This window comes from Vigna unguiculata, chromosome 5 (assembly GCF_004118075.2).
Source record: "Vigna unguiculata cultivar IT97K-499-35 chromosome 5, ASM411807v1, whole genome shotgun sequence".
Lineage (NCBI taxonomy): Eukaryota > Viridiplantae > Streptophyta > Magnoliopsida > Fabales > Fabaceae > Vigna > Vigna unguiculata.
The window spans coordinates 9610953-9632230 of NC_040283.1; the positions used below are offsets into that span (position 1 = coordinate 9610953).

The following is a 21278-nucleotide window of genomic DNA, read 5'->3' on the forward strand; positions in this document are numbered from 1 at the left end:
GCTGTTGTGTTTGAATTAGAATATATTGCCTAATCTTCATGGTGGAATCTTGGTAACCAAACTTGAAATCAAAGAAAAAGGAGTCGTGACATTATAGAATCTATTATGGGAATCAATTCTCACCTTCATACATAATCAATTCTCTATTTCGCAGAATTAGCACTCTAGGCAAAACCTAACAGATGAATTCGTTTAATCATTTACTGAAAGTTTTGGACAGAAAAACAATCAATGGGATACACAGAAAGAGCTGCAACATTACAACACATATGGAATAAATTAAATTAAATCATAAGACCTCCTTCTAATTTAATACTCGTTACCATTATACAAATTTAAAAATTTAACTTTATAATGGGGCTTTCAATAACAATGTTTTCAATCTTATAAATTTAAATAAAGGATATAAATATATAAAATCAAATTTTGTATAAGAAGTGATAACTTCATGTTATTTTAACTCAGATGTTTGAGATAACTTCTTGCAAAAAGCCTATTCTAGTTTCATCTTCCCTCCAGGACAGCTCTCACCCATTCAACTTAAACTATCTCAAAAGTTAGGTTATTGCACAAATTATTGTAAAACTAGTAAATCGAGGGTTTCTCACAAAAAATGATTCAAAAACCAATTTGAATCTGGTTAGGCTTTAAAAATCAGCCCAAAACTAGTTTTAGTTTAGATTCAGTTCACCAAAAACCAAACCATTTTATCAAATTATCAAACAGTTTGGATGAATAACCAAACCAGTATACGGTTTGGTTTTTTTAAGGAACCATATGAAAATTGCTGTTAGAATCAAGGTCGGAAAACTATACTAAAATTCATAATCAAACAAAATACAATTTGGCGAACAATGTACCAAAATTGAAAAGGGGTAATGAAAAGAAAATCTCTTTCATTGTTCGGGGGGAGAAGAGGGGGTTAACTCAATCTTGAGAAGTGGCCCCATTTGTTGAGTCCATAGGCTCAGCTTCAGCTGACTCTTCTACCTTGTCCCCTTTCTTACCTGTGAAAAAAAAAAGCAAGCATTGCTATTTGTTGAGCCATTCAACACAAGGAATAATGAAATTTTAGATATGTAAATGCTGTGTTCAATAATATAAAAGTGTGATACAACACAAGGAATAATATTAAAAGCAACAGACTCTTCCAGCCTACCTTTTTTCTTCTTTCCACCACCCTTTTTCTTTGTTTTTGTGCCCAAGGCTAGCCAGGCCTTAATATCAGGATCATCTATTGTTTTTGTAGGCTGCAATTCTTGGAGTGGATGAGATGTGACCCTATCCGACCCGTTTGGCATCAACAAGACTGTGAATTTGATGTGTGCAACATAATCACCTGAAAAACAATGATTCAAAGGCTTAAATAAATGGCACTTTGGTGATGTAATTTTGGTACCAGTCAAAGTTTTTTTTTTTATTTACCTGGCTTTTCATGCAGAACAGGATATGGCTGCAAGAGCTCATGGTTGACACATTCAACTAAACCCAGACGAGCTCTTTTCTCTTCCAAAGCCCTGTTACAAAACAAACGAAATTTTAAGAGAAAAGGAAAGGATCAGAAATAGAACACCAATAGAAGCAGTAGAAAAATATAAAGGTTACCTAGCAGAAAATGGCATAATTGGAAACTTTTGACTGATTTCACTGAAGATGAACCTAGATGCTTTCATCTTCAAGTGATAACTCTTGTCAACAGCCCTCTTATAAATGGTTGTCTGCTTCTCATCCAACAACTTGGGCTGCAAGACAAGGAAAATTAACTTCTAGCGTATGGTGTACCATTCTAGTAAATATGTTGATATAACTAACCTACCTTGCCATCCCCTGTGCTTGTTACTATATCAATTGCATAAACTTCATTCTCCTCAAACTCTGCTTCATCAACCCTTGTTTCTGGATTAGACAAACTGAGCACAACTTTATTCCCATCAATAACAAACTGCTTCATCTGGTGGCTGAGAACACCCTCAACAATTTTACAGTCATAGGCAGCAGCAACCTTTTGAATTGCCTCAGTTACATCCTTGTTCTGTAAAAAAATAATTTGATTAAACAACAGAATGGACATCTCTTTCTAAAAATAAGGAGATTTGAATATTAATAATCATGTCAATATGGTGCTAGTTAAAATAGACAAACATGCTGACAATAATAAATCAGCATAACCAAAAGGTAAATTTCAGCTTATTTTAAATTAAACAATAGGGAAAGGAGGAAGTCAATAGGCCCTTAATCATCACAGCAAAGTTTTCCTTACTGAGGTTTTTTGTAAATGAAACGGTATTCAATGCCACATCAGATATAATTAAAATAACTATACCAAACTAATGGTTTGAATATGCCGTTTCCCTCTTTTCTATTTCTATAAACAATAGTGATAAGTAATAATTTGTATAGAGTATTTTTATGTTGGCTATACTAGACAAGTGTACTGCAACAAAAATATAAACAAGTACAACCATGAAACTATTTTCAGCCAATTCTAGTATCGGCAACAGGGAAAGGAGGAAACCAATATGATACTGATCACCTCGGCAAAGTTGCCTTTGTTAAAGTTTAAACATTTCTACAAATATCAGAATCAAGATATACACAGACAAGACCAACAAGAGAGGCCAATTACAATAACATTAAAAGAATAATAATGGGATTAAAGACATGTAAATGATAAGTAATGGTATGTTGGCTATACTACACAAGAGTACTGACTGTATCAGCACAACCATGAAACTATTCTCAGCCAATTCCTAGTATCGGCAACAGGGAAAAGAGGGAACCAATTTGGTACTGATCACCTCGGCAAAGTTGCCTTACAAATTTAATATTTCGCTAAAAAATCAGAACGCAAACGCACATTGACAAGGCTAACAAGAGAGGCAAATTTCAGTAACAAAATGTATATTAAAGCACTATGTTTTGTTGGCTATACTAGACAAGTGTGCTGACTATATAAATCAGCACAGCCATGAAACTATTTCCAGCCAATTCTAGTATCAGCAACAGGGAAAAGAGGAAACCAATTTGGTACTGATCACCTCGGCAAAGTTGCCTTAGAAATTTAATATTTTGCTAAAAAATCAAAATGCAACCATATATTGACAAGGCTAACAAGAGAGGCAAACTACAGTAACATAAAAATGTATATAAAGGCACTATGTTGGCTATACAAGACAAGTATGCTGATTATATAAATCAGCACACCCATGAAACTATTTCCAGCCAATTCTAGTATCAGCAACAGGGAAAAGAGGAAACCAAATTGGTACTGATCACCTCGGCAAAGTTGCATTTAGTATAGGTTTAACATTTGCTAAAATTGTTAGAATTTAGATCTACACTGATAAATCTATAGCAAGAAAAGTATATCAAGAGATTACAAAAAAACTTAAACCTTTAACGTAACCATATTTAGCATACAAAATGCAACAAAAAACTTGAGAAACAAACATATTTCACATTACATGAACCATCCTATATTGCACACATGCTTTCATGGTAGACTAATCAGTCACTCAGGTATATATAGAACAGTGTATGAACAACTCTCTATCAGTGTAACTATGACAGAAATAGGCATCATTGAACTTTATCCATAGCCTAAGATCTCTTCATCATATAGAGATAAGTTCACACATTAGAATATGATATTATGGACCAGAGTAAGACATTTTGGAGAGGTTATATGGAGATAATCCCCCGATAATAATTTTTCTAATATGTCATCCGAGTTAAAAAGTGGTTCATGACAGTGGATGACAGGATACATCGTGCAGGTAAAATAACAAAACAATGGCAAACAAAATCAACAATACTCTGTCAGTGTAACTATGACATAAACAGGCTTCATTGGAATTTATCCATAGCCAATAATTTCTTCATCATACAGAGATAAATTGCTCAAATAGCAATATGTTATAAATCAAATTAACCAACTTTAAGAAAATGTGGAAAACTGCAAAGAATTATATTAAGCTGAAGTTTTTAGCAAAGATTTCAATCAGAATAAGAAATCAAGTCTTCAAAGAAATTCCATAATAACATTCATTACACAGAACACAGTGCCAACACTACCAGTAGAAAAATATATGACCTCTATCAGTGTAACTATGACAATTAAGCTTCACCGGAGTTTATCCATAGCTCATAACAGTTTACATCATTTAGAGATCAAAATCCACAAGGCACACATTGAGACGAAGAAGAACCTTTCATCAACAACACACATAACCAACCTAATTACTCCAAATTAAATAAGCTTAATTGTTTATATATCATGTGAACTTACACCTATCAAACAAAGGCACAGTCAAGAACGAATGTAGTGAAACAAAATCAAGCCATTACTGAAATGCAACCATAATAAAAACTAGCTACAAATGTTTACCTTCTTTCCTGGCCTTACAAGCCTCAAGGCCACCTCTGCAGCAGTATTTGCAGCAGCAATGACATCGGCTGCCCTTCCTGTAACAGGACCATCCTGAAGTACATGGGTGTGAGCCACAGCAGCAATGAAACCATCTATATGACAAGCCATATCACTGCAAACAACCAACGAAGCAACCATCAACGTCCAAATAATAGCAAAATACACATAATCCATTTCCCCACAAATAATCACAAATTGAAGCATTGAAAATCTTACATTTTTAATATATCACCTTCTTCCAAAACTGCCTCGTCACTGGCTAGTGGGGAGAAATGGCAAACAACATTGTTTACTGATAAACATGTTGGAAAAGCAACACCTCTCTCAATCTTCCTCTTCACATTCTTGTACACATTTCCAGTTTGTCTACACAGACACAATAGCGAACCCTATGAGCAAAACTCTACAAATATAAAAAAAAACAAAAAAAAACAATTAAATGTACACATGTTAAAATTTCAAAGGCAATGCTCTGTTCTATAAGAATAAACACAAGCTTACTCTCTGATATATGAATCCCCTTTCTCACAGATGTCCACAATTTTTGTCTTAGGTTTGCACTCTGAAATAACTAACTTCAAGGCCTCTGAAAAAATCATAGACAAGCAATGAAGTTCATTATGACATCATATAAATGTATATATAAATGTACATATAAAGAACAGAACTCCAATTGGATTCCACCAAAAAAAAAAAAGTGTGTACAAGGTAGAAAATAACAAAAACCCAAACAGAGTTTGAGAAAACAAAAAGACATTGAGAAAGTGAGAAACACACTGTTAACGATCTCAGCAGCTGTCTTGTATTTGGTTACCACTTCGGCAGAAGAGAGATCCAACTCCTTCTCCTCCCTTTCTTCGTCCGACATGGTGGCACAACTATGTAGTCCTCTGACCTCTACGACACCCAAATGAGATGGGACAAGAAATGAATAAAACAAGAACAAAAATCAAATCTTTATCCAGATGGGTCGATAAAAAGAATAAAAAAACAGGGCAAACAAATAGCCGGATTAAAATTTAGGAAAATTTGCGAATGAATTTTGAGGTAACACTCACCGCTAAGATGTTGTTGTGGATTATGAAAGAGAAAAAGAATGAATGAAGAAGGTGAAGGCTCTGGAAAGAAATGGAAAAGGAGAGTCTTGTAGAACCAAAAGGGTGGCTCTGTGCAACTAGGGTTACAGCCACAGAGACAGCTTTGGCTTATATAGGATTTTTCATTTTCATTGTAAGAGTACAAACCTTTGAGTAGGGTTTTTACACTCCATTTCTCGCCTTAGTTTATTTATTTGATTTAATTTTATAATTTTATATTTTATATATTATATTGTAGTACATTACCCTTTTGGTACTCTAATGCCTACTGTAATAATTCTGTACAAAATATCAAGTTAACAATATAAATGGGTTGATAGCAGCAGACAAATTTTTATTTAAATAATAATAATTTGACTTGCTCGTGTATCATTAGATATAAATATATTTTTGTATTTAATTCATAATAATAATAATCTAAATTATTTATAATGTTTTTAATTTAGTATAATTCACATAAATTTTATTAAATACTAATTAAGATTTAATGTATTTTAGGTATTAATTTAAATGTATAATATTCATATGTCTGAAATTAGAATAACATTAATAATTATTCTTTTCATATGTCTTTTTATTTTATTTTATGATATATATTTATGAATTTTTATACTAATAAAGTATAATTATCTAGTTAAGAAATATAATAAATTATATTAACACTTCCATAAAAAAAATGCAAATTACAATTATATCCAAATTCTTTTAAAATTCCACATCAACATTTTTTATTTAAAAACATTATATTTTTCTTTTACAACGTACATAACCCATTAACATCATGTGAGTTAATTACACTAATTACTTATAAATAAAGGTATTATTTGAATATAAGTTACATGTACATTTGTTTTGAAATTTAGATATGCTTAATATAGACCAAATTTTTTAATTTACAAATAGTTTTCTTTAATTCTAGGCATCAATGTGTAGAATTTATATTTCCAATAATATTTATATTTTTAACAAACTCTTACTCTTAGACATGATCCGTATTAAAAAGGGATACGTACAACCTTAAAAGGAGGTCAATGTAATAAGGTTAAAATACATTTTTTATTCCAACTTTTGTGAAGCTTTTTTAAATAAATCCTAGTTTTGGTTTTGTTTAAATAGGTTCTAATTTTCTTCAATTTTGTTCAATTGGGTCCTTTTTTGCTAACATCGTTTAAATTATTAACGACTATAAACAGTGACGGCCACATGTCACTTTGTGATTTTTTTGAAATTTTTTTGATTTTTTTTGATTTTTTTTAAATGTACACATGTCAACATAGTAGTGCGTCACGTGTCACTTCGTGATTTTTTTGAATTTTTTTATTTTTAAAATTTGTTTAAATGTCCACGTGTCAACTCAGTAGCGTGCCATGTGTCAAAGTCAATGTTCTATATTCAATTTAGTCCCAATTTTTGTTAACATTAATCAATTTATCAATTTGGTCCCTATCGAAGATGTGATCAAATTTAATTTTTATATCAAAGTTATAATGATATGAATTTTAATATATTATATAAAAATATTTAATAAAAAATGTTAATTTTAATATAAAAATTAAATTTGGTTTCAATTTGGAAAGGGACCAAATCGGTTAATGTTAACAAAAATTAGGACTAAATTGAACAAAAATAACAAATATAGGGATCAAATTAAATATAAAACATTGAACTTTGACACGTGACACGTTACTGGATTGACACGTGGACATTTAAAAAAAAACTACAAAGTGACACATGACACACTATTGGGTGTACATTTTAAAAAAAATAAAAAGATTAAAAAAAATGTTGATGTAATAAATAATATAAACTATGTAATAAGTTACCACATTAAATGTCGATGTATGTTATTATGATAAAAGTCTAATTTTAGTTAGAAATCAACATAAATAATATTTAAATTTTAGCCTTAAAAATAATTCATTTTATTACATGTATCTTACAAAATAACAATTTGATAAACAAGAGTTATTAATTATGTTGAATTGTACTTCTATCTTTAGTCACGGACAATCTATCAATTGTTTATTTTTCTTGCATTTAAGATTTAATGAAATTCAGTAAAACTATTTTTTGTTTGAGTTTTTACGATTCTAGAAGTAACTCATGTACACTTTACTTCATGTTTTCGGAATTAGATTGTTGTTTTGATTTAATATTACGTTATTTAATTCGCATTATTTCTTATATTTGAATTTGTTGTCCATCACATTTCATTTCTATATTTATTATTTATGTTTTATGTTAATTGCAATTTCTTCTTTTCGTTTATTTCAATTTTAGTTTTTGATTTTTCTCAAATTTTAATTTTATTTTAGTTTACTTTTTTTTTTGTTTCCACTTTATTATTTCCGGTTAATCCTGTTTTCTAATTTTGTTTTCTTAATTTAGTTTAATATTTTCATTTGTTATCATTTTTAGTTTTAATTTTTCAATTAAATTTTGCTGATTTCAATTATTTCAATTCACGATCTTAGTTCCTGTTTTCGTTTGCTTTATGCGTCATATCGACTTTGATAAGTTTGTTGATTCATCGATAAGATTTGGTTTCTATCATTTGTTAATTTTTCTTTTTAAAATCAGGACTTTGAAAGATAAAGCAAGTAAAAAACTAGTTTTAAGTTTTCAGACAAAGAAAGTGTGGGGAATTGGGTATTGGGGTCCCTTTCTACGTGGAGAAAAAGTCTAAAATTTGAGAAGTCAATGTCTCACTTAACTTAGTGGAGAGGGAGCTATAAAATAAATAGAGAGACAGAACAATAGAGTCAGAACACACTGAAATTATATCCGCTGCATTCTCTGGTATATTGTTTGTGTTATTGTTTTCCCCATCAGAGTGGTATCAGAGCTCTTGGTTGGGCTATATTTACTTGCTTGAATGATGGAGGCAAATGCAAAGATGGTTGCTTTGAATGGTACAAATTATCATTTGTGGAAGGGCAAGATGAAAGATTTATTATTTGTCAAGAAATCGCATCTTCCGGTCTTTACTACACAGAAGCTAGATTCTATGTCTGAAGAAGAATGGGACTTTGAGCACCAACAGGTATGTGGTTTTATTCGGCAATATGTTGAAGATAATGTTTATAATCATATTGCTAATGAGACACATGCCAGAGCTTTGTGGGAGAAGATTGAGTCTTTGTATGCTTCTAAGTCGGGCAATAATAAATTGTATTTGTTAAATTGCTTTATGAATTTGAGGTACATGGAGAATTCTTCTATTTCTGATCACTTAAATGAGTTTCAAGGGCTCCTAGATCAATTGTCAGGAATGGGCATAAAGTTTGATGACGAAGTTATGGGATTATGGTTGCTTAATACTCTACCAGAGTCTTGGGAGGTATTTCGGGTTTCAATTACGAACTCTGCCTCAAATGGTGTTGTTTCTTTTCAGATGGCAAAAAGCGGTGCTCTTAATGAAGAGATGAGAAGGAAGACACATGGTTCTTCATCTTAGTCTGAGATGCTTGTTACAGAAGCTAGGGAGAGAAGTCAGAAAAAGGAACATAAAGGTGGTAGAGAGAAGAGTAGGAGCAAGTTAAAGTCAAGATACAGGAATTTAGAGTGCCATTATTGTCATAAAACTGAGCACATTCAGAAATACTATTTTAAGTGGAAAAAGGAGAACAAAGACAAGAAGGGCAATAAGAGAGAATGACCATGATGATGATGATCATGTCACTACTGCTACAGATGGTGATCTTATTCTTCTTCGTGACTTTGAGTCCGTTAATCTTGTATTTGATGAGAGCATGTGGATTATTGATAGTGGTGCTACACTACATGTTACACCTAGGAAGGAGTTCTTCACATCTTATACTTCTGGTGATTTTGGAGTGTTAAAGATGGGTAATGATGGTGAGTCTAAAGTGATTGGTGTTGGTGATGTTTACCTGCAAACCAACATGGGAGTGCAAGTGTTGCTTAAAGGAGTCAAACATGCTCCGGATGTTCGTTTTAATTTAATCTTTGTGCAGTTGCTTGATGATTGTGGTTATGACAATCACTTTGGTTATAGTAAATGGAAGCTCACTAAAGGTAACTTGGTTATGGCCAAAGGGGAGAAACAATCTAAATTGTACTGGACTAAAGCTTTGGTTGCTAAAGACAGTGTGAATGCTATGTATATGGAGGCATCTTTGTGGCACCGGAGACTTGGTCATATAAGTGAGAAAGGGCTTAACTACTTAGCTAAAAAGGATGTGCTTATGGGATTGAGAAATGCAGAATTGGAGAAATGTTCTCATTGCATGGTTGGTAAACAAACCAGAGTATCTTTTAAGAAGCATCCACCCTCAAGGAAGTTAGAATTGCTTGAATTGGTGCATTCTGACGTTTGTGGCCCATTAAAGGTAAATTCATTTAGTGGTGCACTTTACTTTGTTACTTTTATTGATGATTGTTCCAGGAAGCTATGGGTATATGTTCTTCAACGGAAAGGTCAAGTTATGGTTGAGAGGCAATCAGGCAAGAAGCTGAAATGCATCTTTAGTGATAATGGTGGTGAGTACCATGGACCTTTTGATGTTTATTGCAGGCAGCATGGTATTAGACACGAGAAGACTCCTCCTAAAACTCCTTAGTTGAATGGTCTAGCGGAGAGGATGAACAAGACCTTGGTTGAAAGGGTTACATGTATGCTTTCGGAAGCAAAGTTGCCTAAGCACTTTTGGGGAGAGGTATTGCTTGCAGCTGTACATGTTATTAATCTCAGTCCTGCAGTTGCTTTGAATACTGAGGTGCCAGACAAAATTTGGTTTGGTAAGAATGTTAGCTATGACCATTTGTGTGTCTTTGGTTGCATGGCATTTGTTCATGTTCCTAAGGATGAAAGATCCAAGTTAGATAAAAAGACAAGGCAATGTATCTTTATTGGCTATGGTGAGGATGAATTTGGCTACAGGTTTTATGATCATGTTGAGAAGAAGCTTGTTAGAAGCCGTGATGTACAATTCATGGAAGACCAGACCATTGAAGACATTGATAAGGTGGAGAAGACCACACCCGAGAAATATAGTAATCTCACTGATGGTAATCCGATGAGGTTGCCCGCTCACAATTTGGAGAATGTTGAAACGGAAGCTCAAGACAATGAGCAACATGGTGATGTTGATGATCAACAGTTTGGAAGTGGAGTAGAGGTTCCAATTGATGATGCTCAAGAGGAACATGATGTTGATGATGATCTTGGTGATATACCTGAATCACCTCAAGTACAACTCAGGAGGTCTAATAGATAAAAAAACCTTCTACAAGGTATTCTTGTGATGAGTACATAACCTTGACTGACGGTGGAGAACCTGAGTGTTTTGAAGAGACAAAGTTCATTGCTATTACTGAAGCATGCAAGGAGTTGTTATGGTTGAAAAAATTCTTGCAGAAGCTTGGTTTTAGGCAAGATAACTATTCATTGTTCGTTGATAGCCAAAGTGCTATCCATCTTGGTAAGAATCCAACTTTTCATTCTAGATCCAAACATATTGATGTGAGGTATCATTGGATACGTGATGCTTTGGATACTAAGTTGTTGGAGTTGGAAAAGGTTCATACAAATGATAATGGTACTGATATGATGACTAAAGCATTTCCAAAAGGGAAGTTTGAAGTTTGTTGTGAGATCGCCGGTTTGGCGGTTATCTCCACATAGTTGTGAGGGGGAAATTTGTTGGGTATTGGGCTCCCTTCCTATGTAGAGAAAAGGCCCAAAATTTGAGAAGCCCATGTCTCACTTAACCTAGTGGAGAGGGGGCTATAAAATAAATAGAGAGGCAGAATAATAGAGTCAGAACACATTGAAAGCCCTAACACATAGAGGGAGAGGTAGAGGGAAAATTCTGTTCACGTTTTTCATAAAGTTGTCGCTGTAAATTTGGCACTGCGGGTTCGTTCACCGTTGGATCGCGCTGAAATTTTTATAGCAGGTTCGGGACTCATTGCTCTTCATTATGACCGGTTGGATCGTTGATACGAGGTATGAGTTGGGAGATATTAATTTTGCACTGCAACAGTGATTTTTAGAGGTTTTCCTCTCTTGTTCTTCTCTATTTGAAAGCTTTGTTGCTTTGTTATTTGGTTGGGTGTTGGCACTAATATATGCTATTGATTGAGACTCTTTTATACTCTTGTTGATCATATTGAAGTTATTTCTTTGGTCTGGACGACTCGTGGTTTTTACCCTTGATTGGAGGGGTTTTCCACGTGAAAAATCTTGGTGCCTTTATTTGTGCTTTTGGTGATTTAGTATTATTGCTCTTTGATTATTGCTCCTCATAAATTCTTGCAAGTTAGGGGAAATTATATCCGCTGCATTCTCTGATATATTGTTTGTGTTATTGTTTCCCCATTAGAAAGAAGATTTTAAAATGTTTTTTTATCACTAAATTTTTTCTATTAAATAAATTATAAAATTATGTTTAAAAAAAATCTTAATTTTTTTATACTAATATACTTTTATTAAATTAATTTTAAAATTATGTTTAAGAAAAAGAAGATTTTAACAAAATATTTTATTACTAATATAGTTCTATTAAATTAATTACAAATTTATGTTTGAGAATAAAATTTAATTGAACTATTATTAGTGTTAGTATATTTTTATTGGTATCAAAATGATAATTAATAAGTTAAAATCTTTATTTAGTAAATTATAATTTTGTTTATGAGTAAGAGAATATTCTTTTATAATCAATTTGGATTTGTTTTATCTATTTATCTTTATGTGACTTGACTTGATTTGACTTATCTCTCCTTACTCCCTTTTCTCTTCTAAGAGTTATTTTTTTAGAATTTGGCATATTACATTCCTTGAATCTATCTCATATCGTTCATGTGTACCAATTTTTTCATCCTTATTTTTTGTTAGTATGTTTTTTCTTTTTATTTGTATTGTTGTTGTTTTTACTTTGTTTTTGTTGTATTAGAATTTGAAATTTGTTTCTTTTGTCTAGTTTTATTTTTTGGTATTTTTCGATTTACGAGTTTCAAGAATTTTTTGCATATATCTTGACGATGAAGTGTAATTTTTCTACAAAACTATTCATTAGATTAGGATTTAGTCTTGTAGTGGATAATAGATTAATTGGAACATAATCCAAAGTTGACTTTTTTGTAAAAATATAATTCAAGTTTAAAGAAAAAAAACTTATTATTGAGTTGAGAAAAATTATATTTTTTAATTAATTATTTTTATTAGTGATTAATCTTAAAATAAACTCTGTAAGTTTGTGAAAAAGTTAAGACTTAAGAAGGAGAAAGAGACTTTAGACTTTAAGATACTATAAGTCTGCTATTGAGTTTACTTTTTTGACAACCAAAACTAGGTTTTATTTTTTTTTAATTCATTCATTTTATATAGTTATATTTAGTAGCGTTTTATATATTATAATTTTTTATTTCATTTAGAAACTTTGAATCATACTATTAAAAAACTTAAAAGAAGCGAAAAATTGAAACTTTAATTATATCACAAAAAGAGGTATGAATAAATTTATAAAAAAATATAAGAAAAATGAATTATAAAATATAGGTAGGTCAACAATGTCTCGAGAAATATTAAATGAATTAACCTTATTATCTATTGAAAAAATGTTAAATAAAATTAATTATGACAATATGATAAACAATTTTGCATCAAAAGAGCTCGAAAAATAAATTTTAAATAAAAAGCAACATTTTTTAAGTTTATTTTAGCTCCAAAACTCTTGAACCGTCCCTGTTTACAATCTAATTAATCCATCAATGTTCATTTCTATTTTAATTTAAATTTTATTTGCCTTTAGGTTTGTTAGTCATTGAATTTTGATATTGTGACCAATTTGATGAGTTTTAATTTCTTTAATCTTAAATCCCTCGATCTTAACTTGTTTAGGGAGATCATGAAGCAATGAAATTGAAATTAGGAAATGTATTTTTAGATCTCACATAATAAGTCTAACTTATCATGATAATATAAATTCAATTAACTATAACAAGTTCACATGATAAGTCCAAGAATACTTGTAATAGAAAGTCCAACTTACCAGGACATGTCTAAGAATATCTGTCATAATAAGTCACTTTTTATAACAAATATTCGTAAACTTGATATAGTAATTGAGTATTTTATTTTATCAATTTTTCTCCATTCATAATAATATTACCCGCACATAACAATATACAATTTCCAAACAAAATAATTTAATTAACTTATTTTATCTAACAAACTTCAAATAAACTAAAACTTCAAATCGTAGTTTTAATTTGATATATAATCGTAGTTTTAAAAATTATCCATTTACATCGTCAAAATTACTTAAAGATTGATTTTAAACTAAATCACAGAATTAATGATCATTTGGAGACAATTCTTTGTTGGTTAGAATGGGTTGTCATGATGGTATGATACTTAGATTGCTCTATGTCATTTAATTTCCCATAACTTTTTTTCATAATTCTCTGTAAGCTCAAACATACAAAATGAGAGATAAAAAGTTAATGTAAACGCATTTTGCTATAGTTAATATAAAATTTAACAAACACATCGTTATTGTTTAAATGCCTAAATTTCATCAACAGTTTTATCTGATGATTTAATTTTTCTACTCGACATCCCATGCACTTAAAAAAATAGGAGTAACAGGTAAAAAAAATATTTATTAACCATGATTCATATAATACAACAAATATATATAGTTATTTATAAAATGGGTCATAAAATATTAAATGATTTTGATTTTAATTAACAAATTAATGGTATACAAAGTTTAGAAATAACCTCATGTAAGTTTCTTCTTGTTTCTGAAACAACGGAACTTTCTCATACCTTCTCATACACATTAGGGTTGTTGTAATGAAAAATGGACCAAACCCTTTAAACTTATTCGGTATAGAATATGCAAACAAACTATTTTCATCTTCAAGCTTTTCTAGTATAATTTTTTTCTATACATTTTGAGCCAATTTGATAATGTAAATTGTTCCCGTTCCTAGCCTGTAGTTTTTTTCCCAAAATTGTTTCACCAATTTTCATAAGTTCCTTTGAATTAGGGAGATTTTCTATTCCATCTTTTTTTGTGGATTAATTTTTCTTAATTATTTCTATAATAAAGGAGTTATGATACATACATAATTATATCATTTTTTGCTTGTCAAGGTTCTGAAATAATCATATACAACATAATATATTTTCTCTTCATGCATAATGAAAGAAAAAAAATATTGAAAAAGACTAACAAAACCAGCTATAAATTGTGTTTACCACTTACATTCCTAAAATCTAAAATGATTTGTCATTTGTAAATACTTTAATTCTCAAGTTTTTGACTTTACATTAAATTTTAGAAATATTTCACCATTCCTCTTCCATTATGGATAATCAATTAAATGTCAAAGAAAGTTGTCACATTTTATACATTTACATGTAATGCTCGATTTCACTAACACAAAACAAACAATATTTATGTATGGTGCCCCAAGGTCACATCCGACAAACAGAGATCAAACATTAAAAATACCAGTGACATACTTGTAAATAAGAGATAAATATTTACATATGGCGTCCCAAGGTCATACATAAATATCGCAATTTATGTCTGATTGTGCACAATCACACATAAATTTACATATGGGTTCACTGAAATTGATGTAAATTTATTTCTAACTTGTTGCTGATTAAGTGTATCTGGAATGTTTTTGATGTTGTCCATAATAGCATGACAATGGTTAACATGACATGTGTGTGATAATCTGAAAATGTTAATTTGTTGGCCCGATAGTCGACTAGGTTCGTGCCTGATAGTAGCTGTTATATAAAAACAGTTTCTGCACTTTCTGAAGTTGAATCTGTTCAACCAAAAGAAAGAAAGAGAAGTGTGAAACAGGTTCTTGGAGCTATCTTGGAAGGTCCTCTTGAAGAATTCTATCAAGACACATTCAATCTTGACTTGGCAAGAAGAGGAAATTTCAGTCTTGGAAAAGGTGTACTCAATCCATTTTGTAGGCTTTGTTCTTGTGTTTTGATACAGTTTGAAACTGTTTGTTTCTATTGTTTTCTGTCTAAAGCAAGTGTGTGTGATAGCCTTGCTGTTGTGTGGTTGAGTAAGTGTGTGGAAGCCTTGCGTGTGTGCTCCTTTATCTTAGAATTTAGATTTATCAAGTGTATTTGTAAATCTTGAAATTCTTATGATATAGTGAAATCTCTAGCTGTGGTTTGTTAGATGAAACTGGATATAGATTCTTAGGAATCGAACCAGTATAAAAACTTTGTGTGTTTTATCTCTTCCTCTCCATATTTTGTCATAGTATAAATGCTCCAAACATTAAGCATCAAACCACACTATTTTAATTGATTCAAAAGCAAAGGATTTTATCAAGACAATTTCAAAAGTGCTAAAATTGGGCAAAATTTGTTAATACCAATTCACCCCCCTCTTGGTTGTGAAATATTGGTGCATCAATTCTAACAAGTGGTATCAGAGCTGGTTAGTCGAATCCATAGTCGACTAGATCCTGATAGATGGCCAATATTTCACAGACTTTTTCTGAAAGGGGCTCCAATAAATAGAGCACCCTTATTTTTTGGATATAATTATCCCTTCTAGAAAATCAGAATGAAGATCTTTTTGGAATCAGTTGATAAAGATGTATGGGATGCTATTGTTAATGGTCCATTCATACCGACAAAAATTGTGGAAGGAAAAACTATGGCTAAAGATTTCTTATCTTGGACTCTTGATGAAAATAAGCGTGCTCATTATGATGTGAGAGCCAAAAATATAATCTCATATGCACTAACATTGGATGAATTCTACAGGGTATCAATTTGTCAATCTGCCAAAGAAATGTGGGATGTGTTAAAGGTAACTCATGAAGGCACGGATGAAGTCAAAAGAGCTAGAAAGAACACATTAATCCAGGAGTATGAAATGTTTAGGATGAAGGTTGAAGAAACAAACTATGATGTGCAAAAAAGGTTCACTCATATTGTGAATCATCTCATAGCCTTGGGAAAGGTCTTTGAAAAGGAAGAACTAAATATCAAAATACTGAAAAGTCTGAATAAAGCATGGCAACCTAAGGTCACTGCAATTTCTGAATCAAGAGATCTCACCACAATGAGTATGGCAACCCTCTTTGGAAAACTAAGAGAACATGAATTGGAACTTGGACGTCTAAAAGAGGAAGAAGAAGGAGAGAAAAGACAATGCATTGCATTAAAAGCTGTTGCAAAAACTGAAAGCAGAAGCAAAGCCAACAAAGATAAAGAAACAGTAGATCAAGAGGATGAAAATTCTGATTCTGAGACACTGAAACTGATGGTAAAACGTTTCTCACGATTTTTGAAGTACAAAAATAAATCTAATGCAAAATTTGCAGCTGCAGGAAATAGAAGATTCCCTCCCAAGAGGCAAGAGTCATCACCTAGCACTCCAACATGTTATGAGTGTGACAAATCTGGTCATATCAAACTTGATTGTCCAATTCTAAAGATAAAAAAGAAATTGAAGGAAAAGAGTGAGGCCACAAGCAAGTCCAAGAGAGTAAAGAAAGCATATATTGCTTGGGAGGACAATGACTCCAACACCTCTAGTGATTCAAGTGAAAGCCATGAAGAAGAAACAAATATGTGTTTGATGGCTGATACAAAATCCTCTGTCAGCAGTGTAAGTAATCTTGAATCTACTGATGAAAGCTATGAAAATAGGTTCTATCAACTACTTGATGTATATAATGAGTTGCATGAAGAGGCTAGAAAGTTGCAATACTCTAATAACAGACATAAAAGGTGAAAATAGGTGGCTTGAAAATAGATTAAAATAGCTTGAAACAGAAAATGAAGACCTGAAAACTGAGCTTGAAAATATTGAAAAGCATAAAAGTGATAATTGCAAAAAGAGTGTGCTTAATTGTGAAAATTGTTCCAAAAAATTAGAGGGAATCAAATATCTAATGAGTACATTAACTAGATTCACTCTAGGAAGAAATTATTTAGATGTTATGTTAGGTTCCCAAAGAAGTATACTGAACATAGAAGGCATAGGATATGCAGAACACGAAAATCAACTTAATAGTCGACTAGAGTCAAGGAAATTCATTAACATGAGTAAACCATCTTCTATTGTATGCTTTTACTATTGCAAATCTGGTCATACATAAAAATAAATGCTACTTTAAGAATCATGGTGTTCCTGAAGGTAAATATAAATGGATAACCAAGAATTCAAATGTTTTGTCTAACATGAAAGGACCCAAATTCAATTGGGTACCTGCATCATCTCTTTAAACTGTTTTGCAGGGTTTGTGAAAAGCCTAATAATCAATGTGGTATTATTTTTTGGGCTGCACAAGTAAAGAAAAGTTTCAATCATTCCCTGCATGAGTAAAACAACTTTTAACACTTTTTGATGATGTTTCTTAGGACATAAAAATTAATCTTTTTGCACAAAAAGTGTTTCCTGCAAATACAAATTGTGTTATTGCATCTATGTTGTTATTCTTCAACATTTTAATGAATTAGGCATACTTGATTTCACATTTACAGCATAAAAATCTGCATCAGATTTTACCATTTTGCAGCAAATAAAGTTGACTATCTAGTTAACTATCGTTTTCATACTGCACCAGATTTGTCACAACTGCACCGGTTTTTCTGTTTATGCATTACATAGTCGACTCATTAGTTAACTATTTTTTCATACTGCATCAGGTTTTCTCATTCTACATGAAATAGTCAACTTGCTATTTAACTAGCCACGTACTTTTCTGTGTTCGTGTGTCCAGATTCACACTTATTCGACTAGATTAATAACCTAGTTAACTATGTCTGCAACAAACTTGGTTTGGTAAAGTTTTTGAGATAACTTTCAAATTAATTCCAAAAGTCATAAACAACACTACCAAATCCCTAAATAAGATCAAAACCCTAAATTTCCATTCTCTAATTGTTTTTAAAACTCTCAATCTCTTTAAAATCCTAATCTTGAGCAGTTGTAGTAAGTTACCTATATTCCCTTTTCATTGTGCTATTTGAATTGTGTTGTTGTTGTTCATCCTTCCCACAACCTTCATATGCGTTTGAGGAAGAAGAAAAGAAATTTGCCACTGCCATTGTTGATAATGAGGAAGGATCTCCACAAGATGAAATGTCTAATTAATGAGATTGTAATCTTTCTATCTTTCTCCTTTTGTTTTCATTTTGGCTTAAATTGGTGTTAGCATGTACACTGCTTGATCTAGTTTCAGTAGCGTAAATAGGATATCTCTTTTGCCTATTTGTTGTATGAGTTGAATGTTGCATACATATTTTGTATCATGTTTGTCCTTACTATGCTACATCTTGTCTGAACAAATATTTGTGGTAGTGATATTGAATATGTCTCATCGTTTGCATATTTTTTTTACTGTCAGTCCCTTATTTTTCTAAATGTTCAAAAAGGGGGAGAAATGTGTGTGTTGTTTGGGTGTTTGTTCCTAGGGGGAGTAACCATGCATCTAGATTTTGGGATCAAGATTGTTCTTTTGTGATTAATTGTACTTTGAGCTAATATGATAAAATTTGTTGTATTTGGTTTGCCCATTAAGTCCATGTTGCTCTTTTCTTGTTACTTGATTTGACAATGTTGCTTGTACTTTGATATTCCAATTTCTCCTATCCCCATCTGCTGCATTTTACTCTAATACCATAGTATATAATGACATGCATTCCATAGTTATGACATTCTATGATTTCATTGGCCTATTCATCATATAGGGGGTTTCAAGTTAGGGGGAGCAAAGGAAGCCCATGGTTTTGAATGCTTTTAGCTATATACTTCATTGAGATTGGCTATTTTCTGCATTATTTTTTTTATCCCTGTTTTTGATCATGTCCAAAGGGGGAGAAAGGTTTGTTGTTCTATGCAAGTTTGTCCATCATCAAAAAAGGGGGAGATTGTTGCTGATTAAGTGTATCTGAAATGTTTTTGATGATGTCCATAATAACATGACAATGGTTAACATGACATGTGTGTGATAATCTGAAAATGTTAATCTGCTGCCCCGATAGTCGACTAGCCAACTAATGTAGTCGACTAGGTTCGTGCATGATAGTAGCTGTTATACAAAAACAGTTTCTGCACTTTCTGAAGTTGAATCTGTTCAACCAAAAGAAAGAAAGAGAAGTGTGAAACAAGTTCTTGGAGCTATCTTGGAAGGTCCTCTTGAAGAATTCTATCAAGACACATTCAATTTTGACTTGGCAAGAAGAGGAAATTTTAGTCTTGGAAAAGGTGTACTCAATCCATTTTGTAGGCTTTGTTCTTGTGTTTTAATACAGTTTGAAACTGTTTGTTTCTGTTGTTTTCTGTCTAAAGCAAGTGTGTGTGATAGCCTTGCTGTTGTGTGGTTGAGCAAGTGTGTGGAAGCCTTGCGTGTGTGTTCCTTTATCTTAGAATTTAGATTTATCAAGTGTATTTGTAAATCTTGAAATTCTTGTGATATAGTGAAATCTCTAGCTGTGGTTTGGTAGATGAAACTGGATGTAGATTCTTAGGAATCAAACCAGTATAAAAGCTTTGTGTGCTTTATCTCTTCCTCTCCATATTTTGTCATAGTATAAATGCTCCAAACATTAAGCATCAAACCACACTATTTCAATTGATTCAAAAGCAAAGGATTTTATCAAGATAATTTCAAAAGTGCTAAAACCGGGCAAAATTTGTTAATACCAATTCACCCCCCTCTTGGTTGTGAAATATTGGTGCATCAATTCTAACATAACTATCATACTTAAATTGCAATATTTATGTCTAACCTTGGAGTGTCGAATGTAAAAGTTAAGTTTTTTATTTTAGAAACTCTTCTCGAGTGCTTTTTCCATCTTTGTGAGCAAAAGGGCTTTTATCGTTTTCTCTATGCACAAAAGCTGACAATGAGAAATGAAAGAGAATTAATGTTGAGTCAAAAAACTTAAAAATTGAACTATTTACAAATGACATGAATCCTTTTGGGATTTTAAGTGGTAAACACAATTTATAATGGAACTTGTTTCTAAATGAAACTTTCACATATCTTCCCTTAGACATTAGGGTTGTTGCAATGGAAAATGGATCTAAACCCTTTAAACTTACTTAGTCTAGAGTACACAAACAGTCTCTTTTCATCTTCAAGCATCTCTAGCATTTTTCTCTACATTTTGAGTCAATTTGATCGTGTAACTTGCTATCATTCCTAGTATGCATTGTTTTTCAATTTTGTTTTACCAAATTCTACAGTTCATTTGAATTAGGAAAAGTTCATATTTCATCTTTTTGTGGATTAACTTTTCTTTGTTGTTTCTATAATAAACGATTCATGATACATATTTATGTTTATGTTTGTCGGAGTCAAAAATTAATCATAAACAACATAATATATTTTTTCTTCATGCATAACTAAAGAAGAAAAATGAAAATGATTAACAAAAATAACTATAAATTGTGTTTACCACTTAAATTCCCGAAATGATTAATGTCATTTGTAAATCGTTTAACTCTCAAGTTTTTTTACTTGATATTAAATTTTAGAAATGTTTCAAATGTTACTACAAGATATGAGATTTTTTATGATGGTTTTACAAAACTTTTTATGACAATTCTCCTGGAATCATAAATGTGGGTGATATATAAAGTTTAAGTTCTCTATGTCAATTAAGAAAAACTTAATATTAAGTTCAACTTACTATGATAGGTAATCACAATTTTTTCATAAGTTCAACTTAATATTATGGACTTGTCAAAATAAGTAACTTACTATGATGG

General features: G+C 31.5%; 2 protein-coding genes across 2 annotated transcripts; one reads left to right on the top strand and one right to left on the bottom strand.

Annotated features, from left to right (window-relative positions):
• Positions 1–686: 686 nt before the first annotated feature.
• Positions 687–5693, bottom strand: LOC114186113 (ERBB-3 BINDING PROTEIN 1). Its single transcript, XM_028074138.1, has 10 exons — positions 5488–5693; positions 5207–5326; positions 4931–5015; positions 4646–4795; positions 4388–4541; positions 1817–2032; positions 1606–1742; positions 1426–1517; positions 1160–1339; positions 687–1007 (listed from the first exon to the last, which is right to left on the bottom strand). Exons 2-10 carry the CDS (start codon positions 5295–5297, stop codon positions 928–930), a joined length of 1185 nt encoding a protein of 394 aa, XP_027929939.1. The 5' UTR covers positions 5298–5326; positions 5488–5693; the 3' UTR covers positions 687–927.
• Positions 5694–16112: 10419 nt separating this feature from the next.
• LOC114184329 lies at positions 16113–17291 on the top strand. Its single transcript, XM_028071639.1, has one exon. It carries the CDS (start codon positions 16113–16115, stop codon positions 17289–17291), a length of 1179 nt encoding a protein of 392 aa, XP_027927440.1.
• Positions 17292–21278: the final 3987 nt, after the last annotated feature.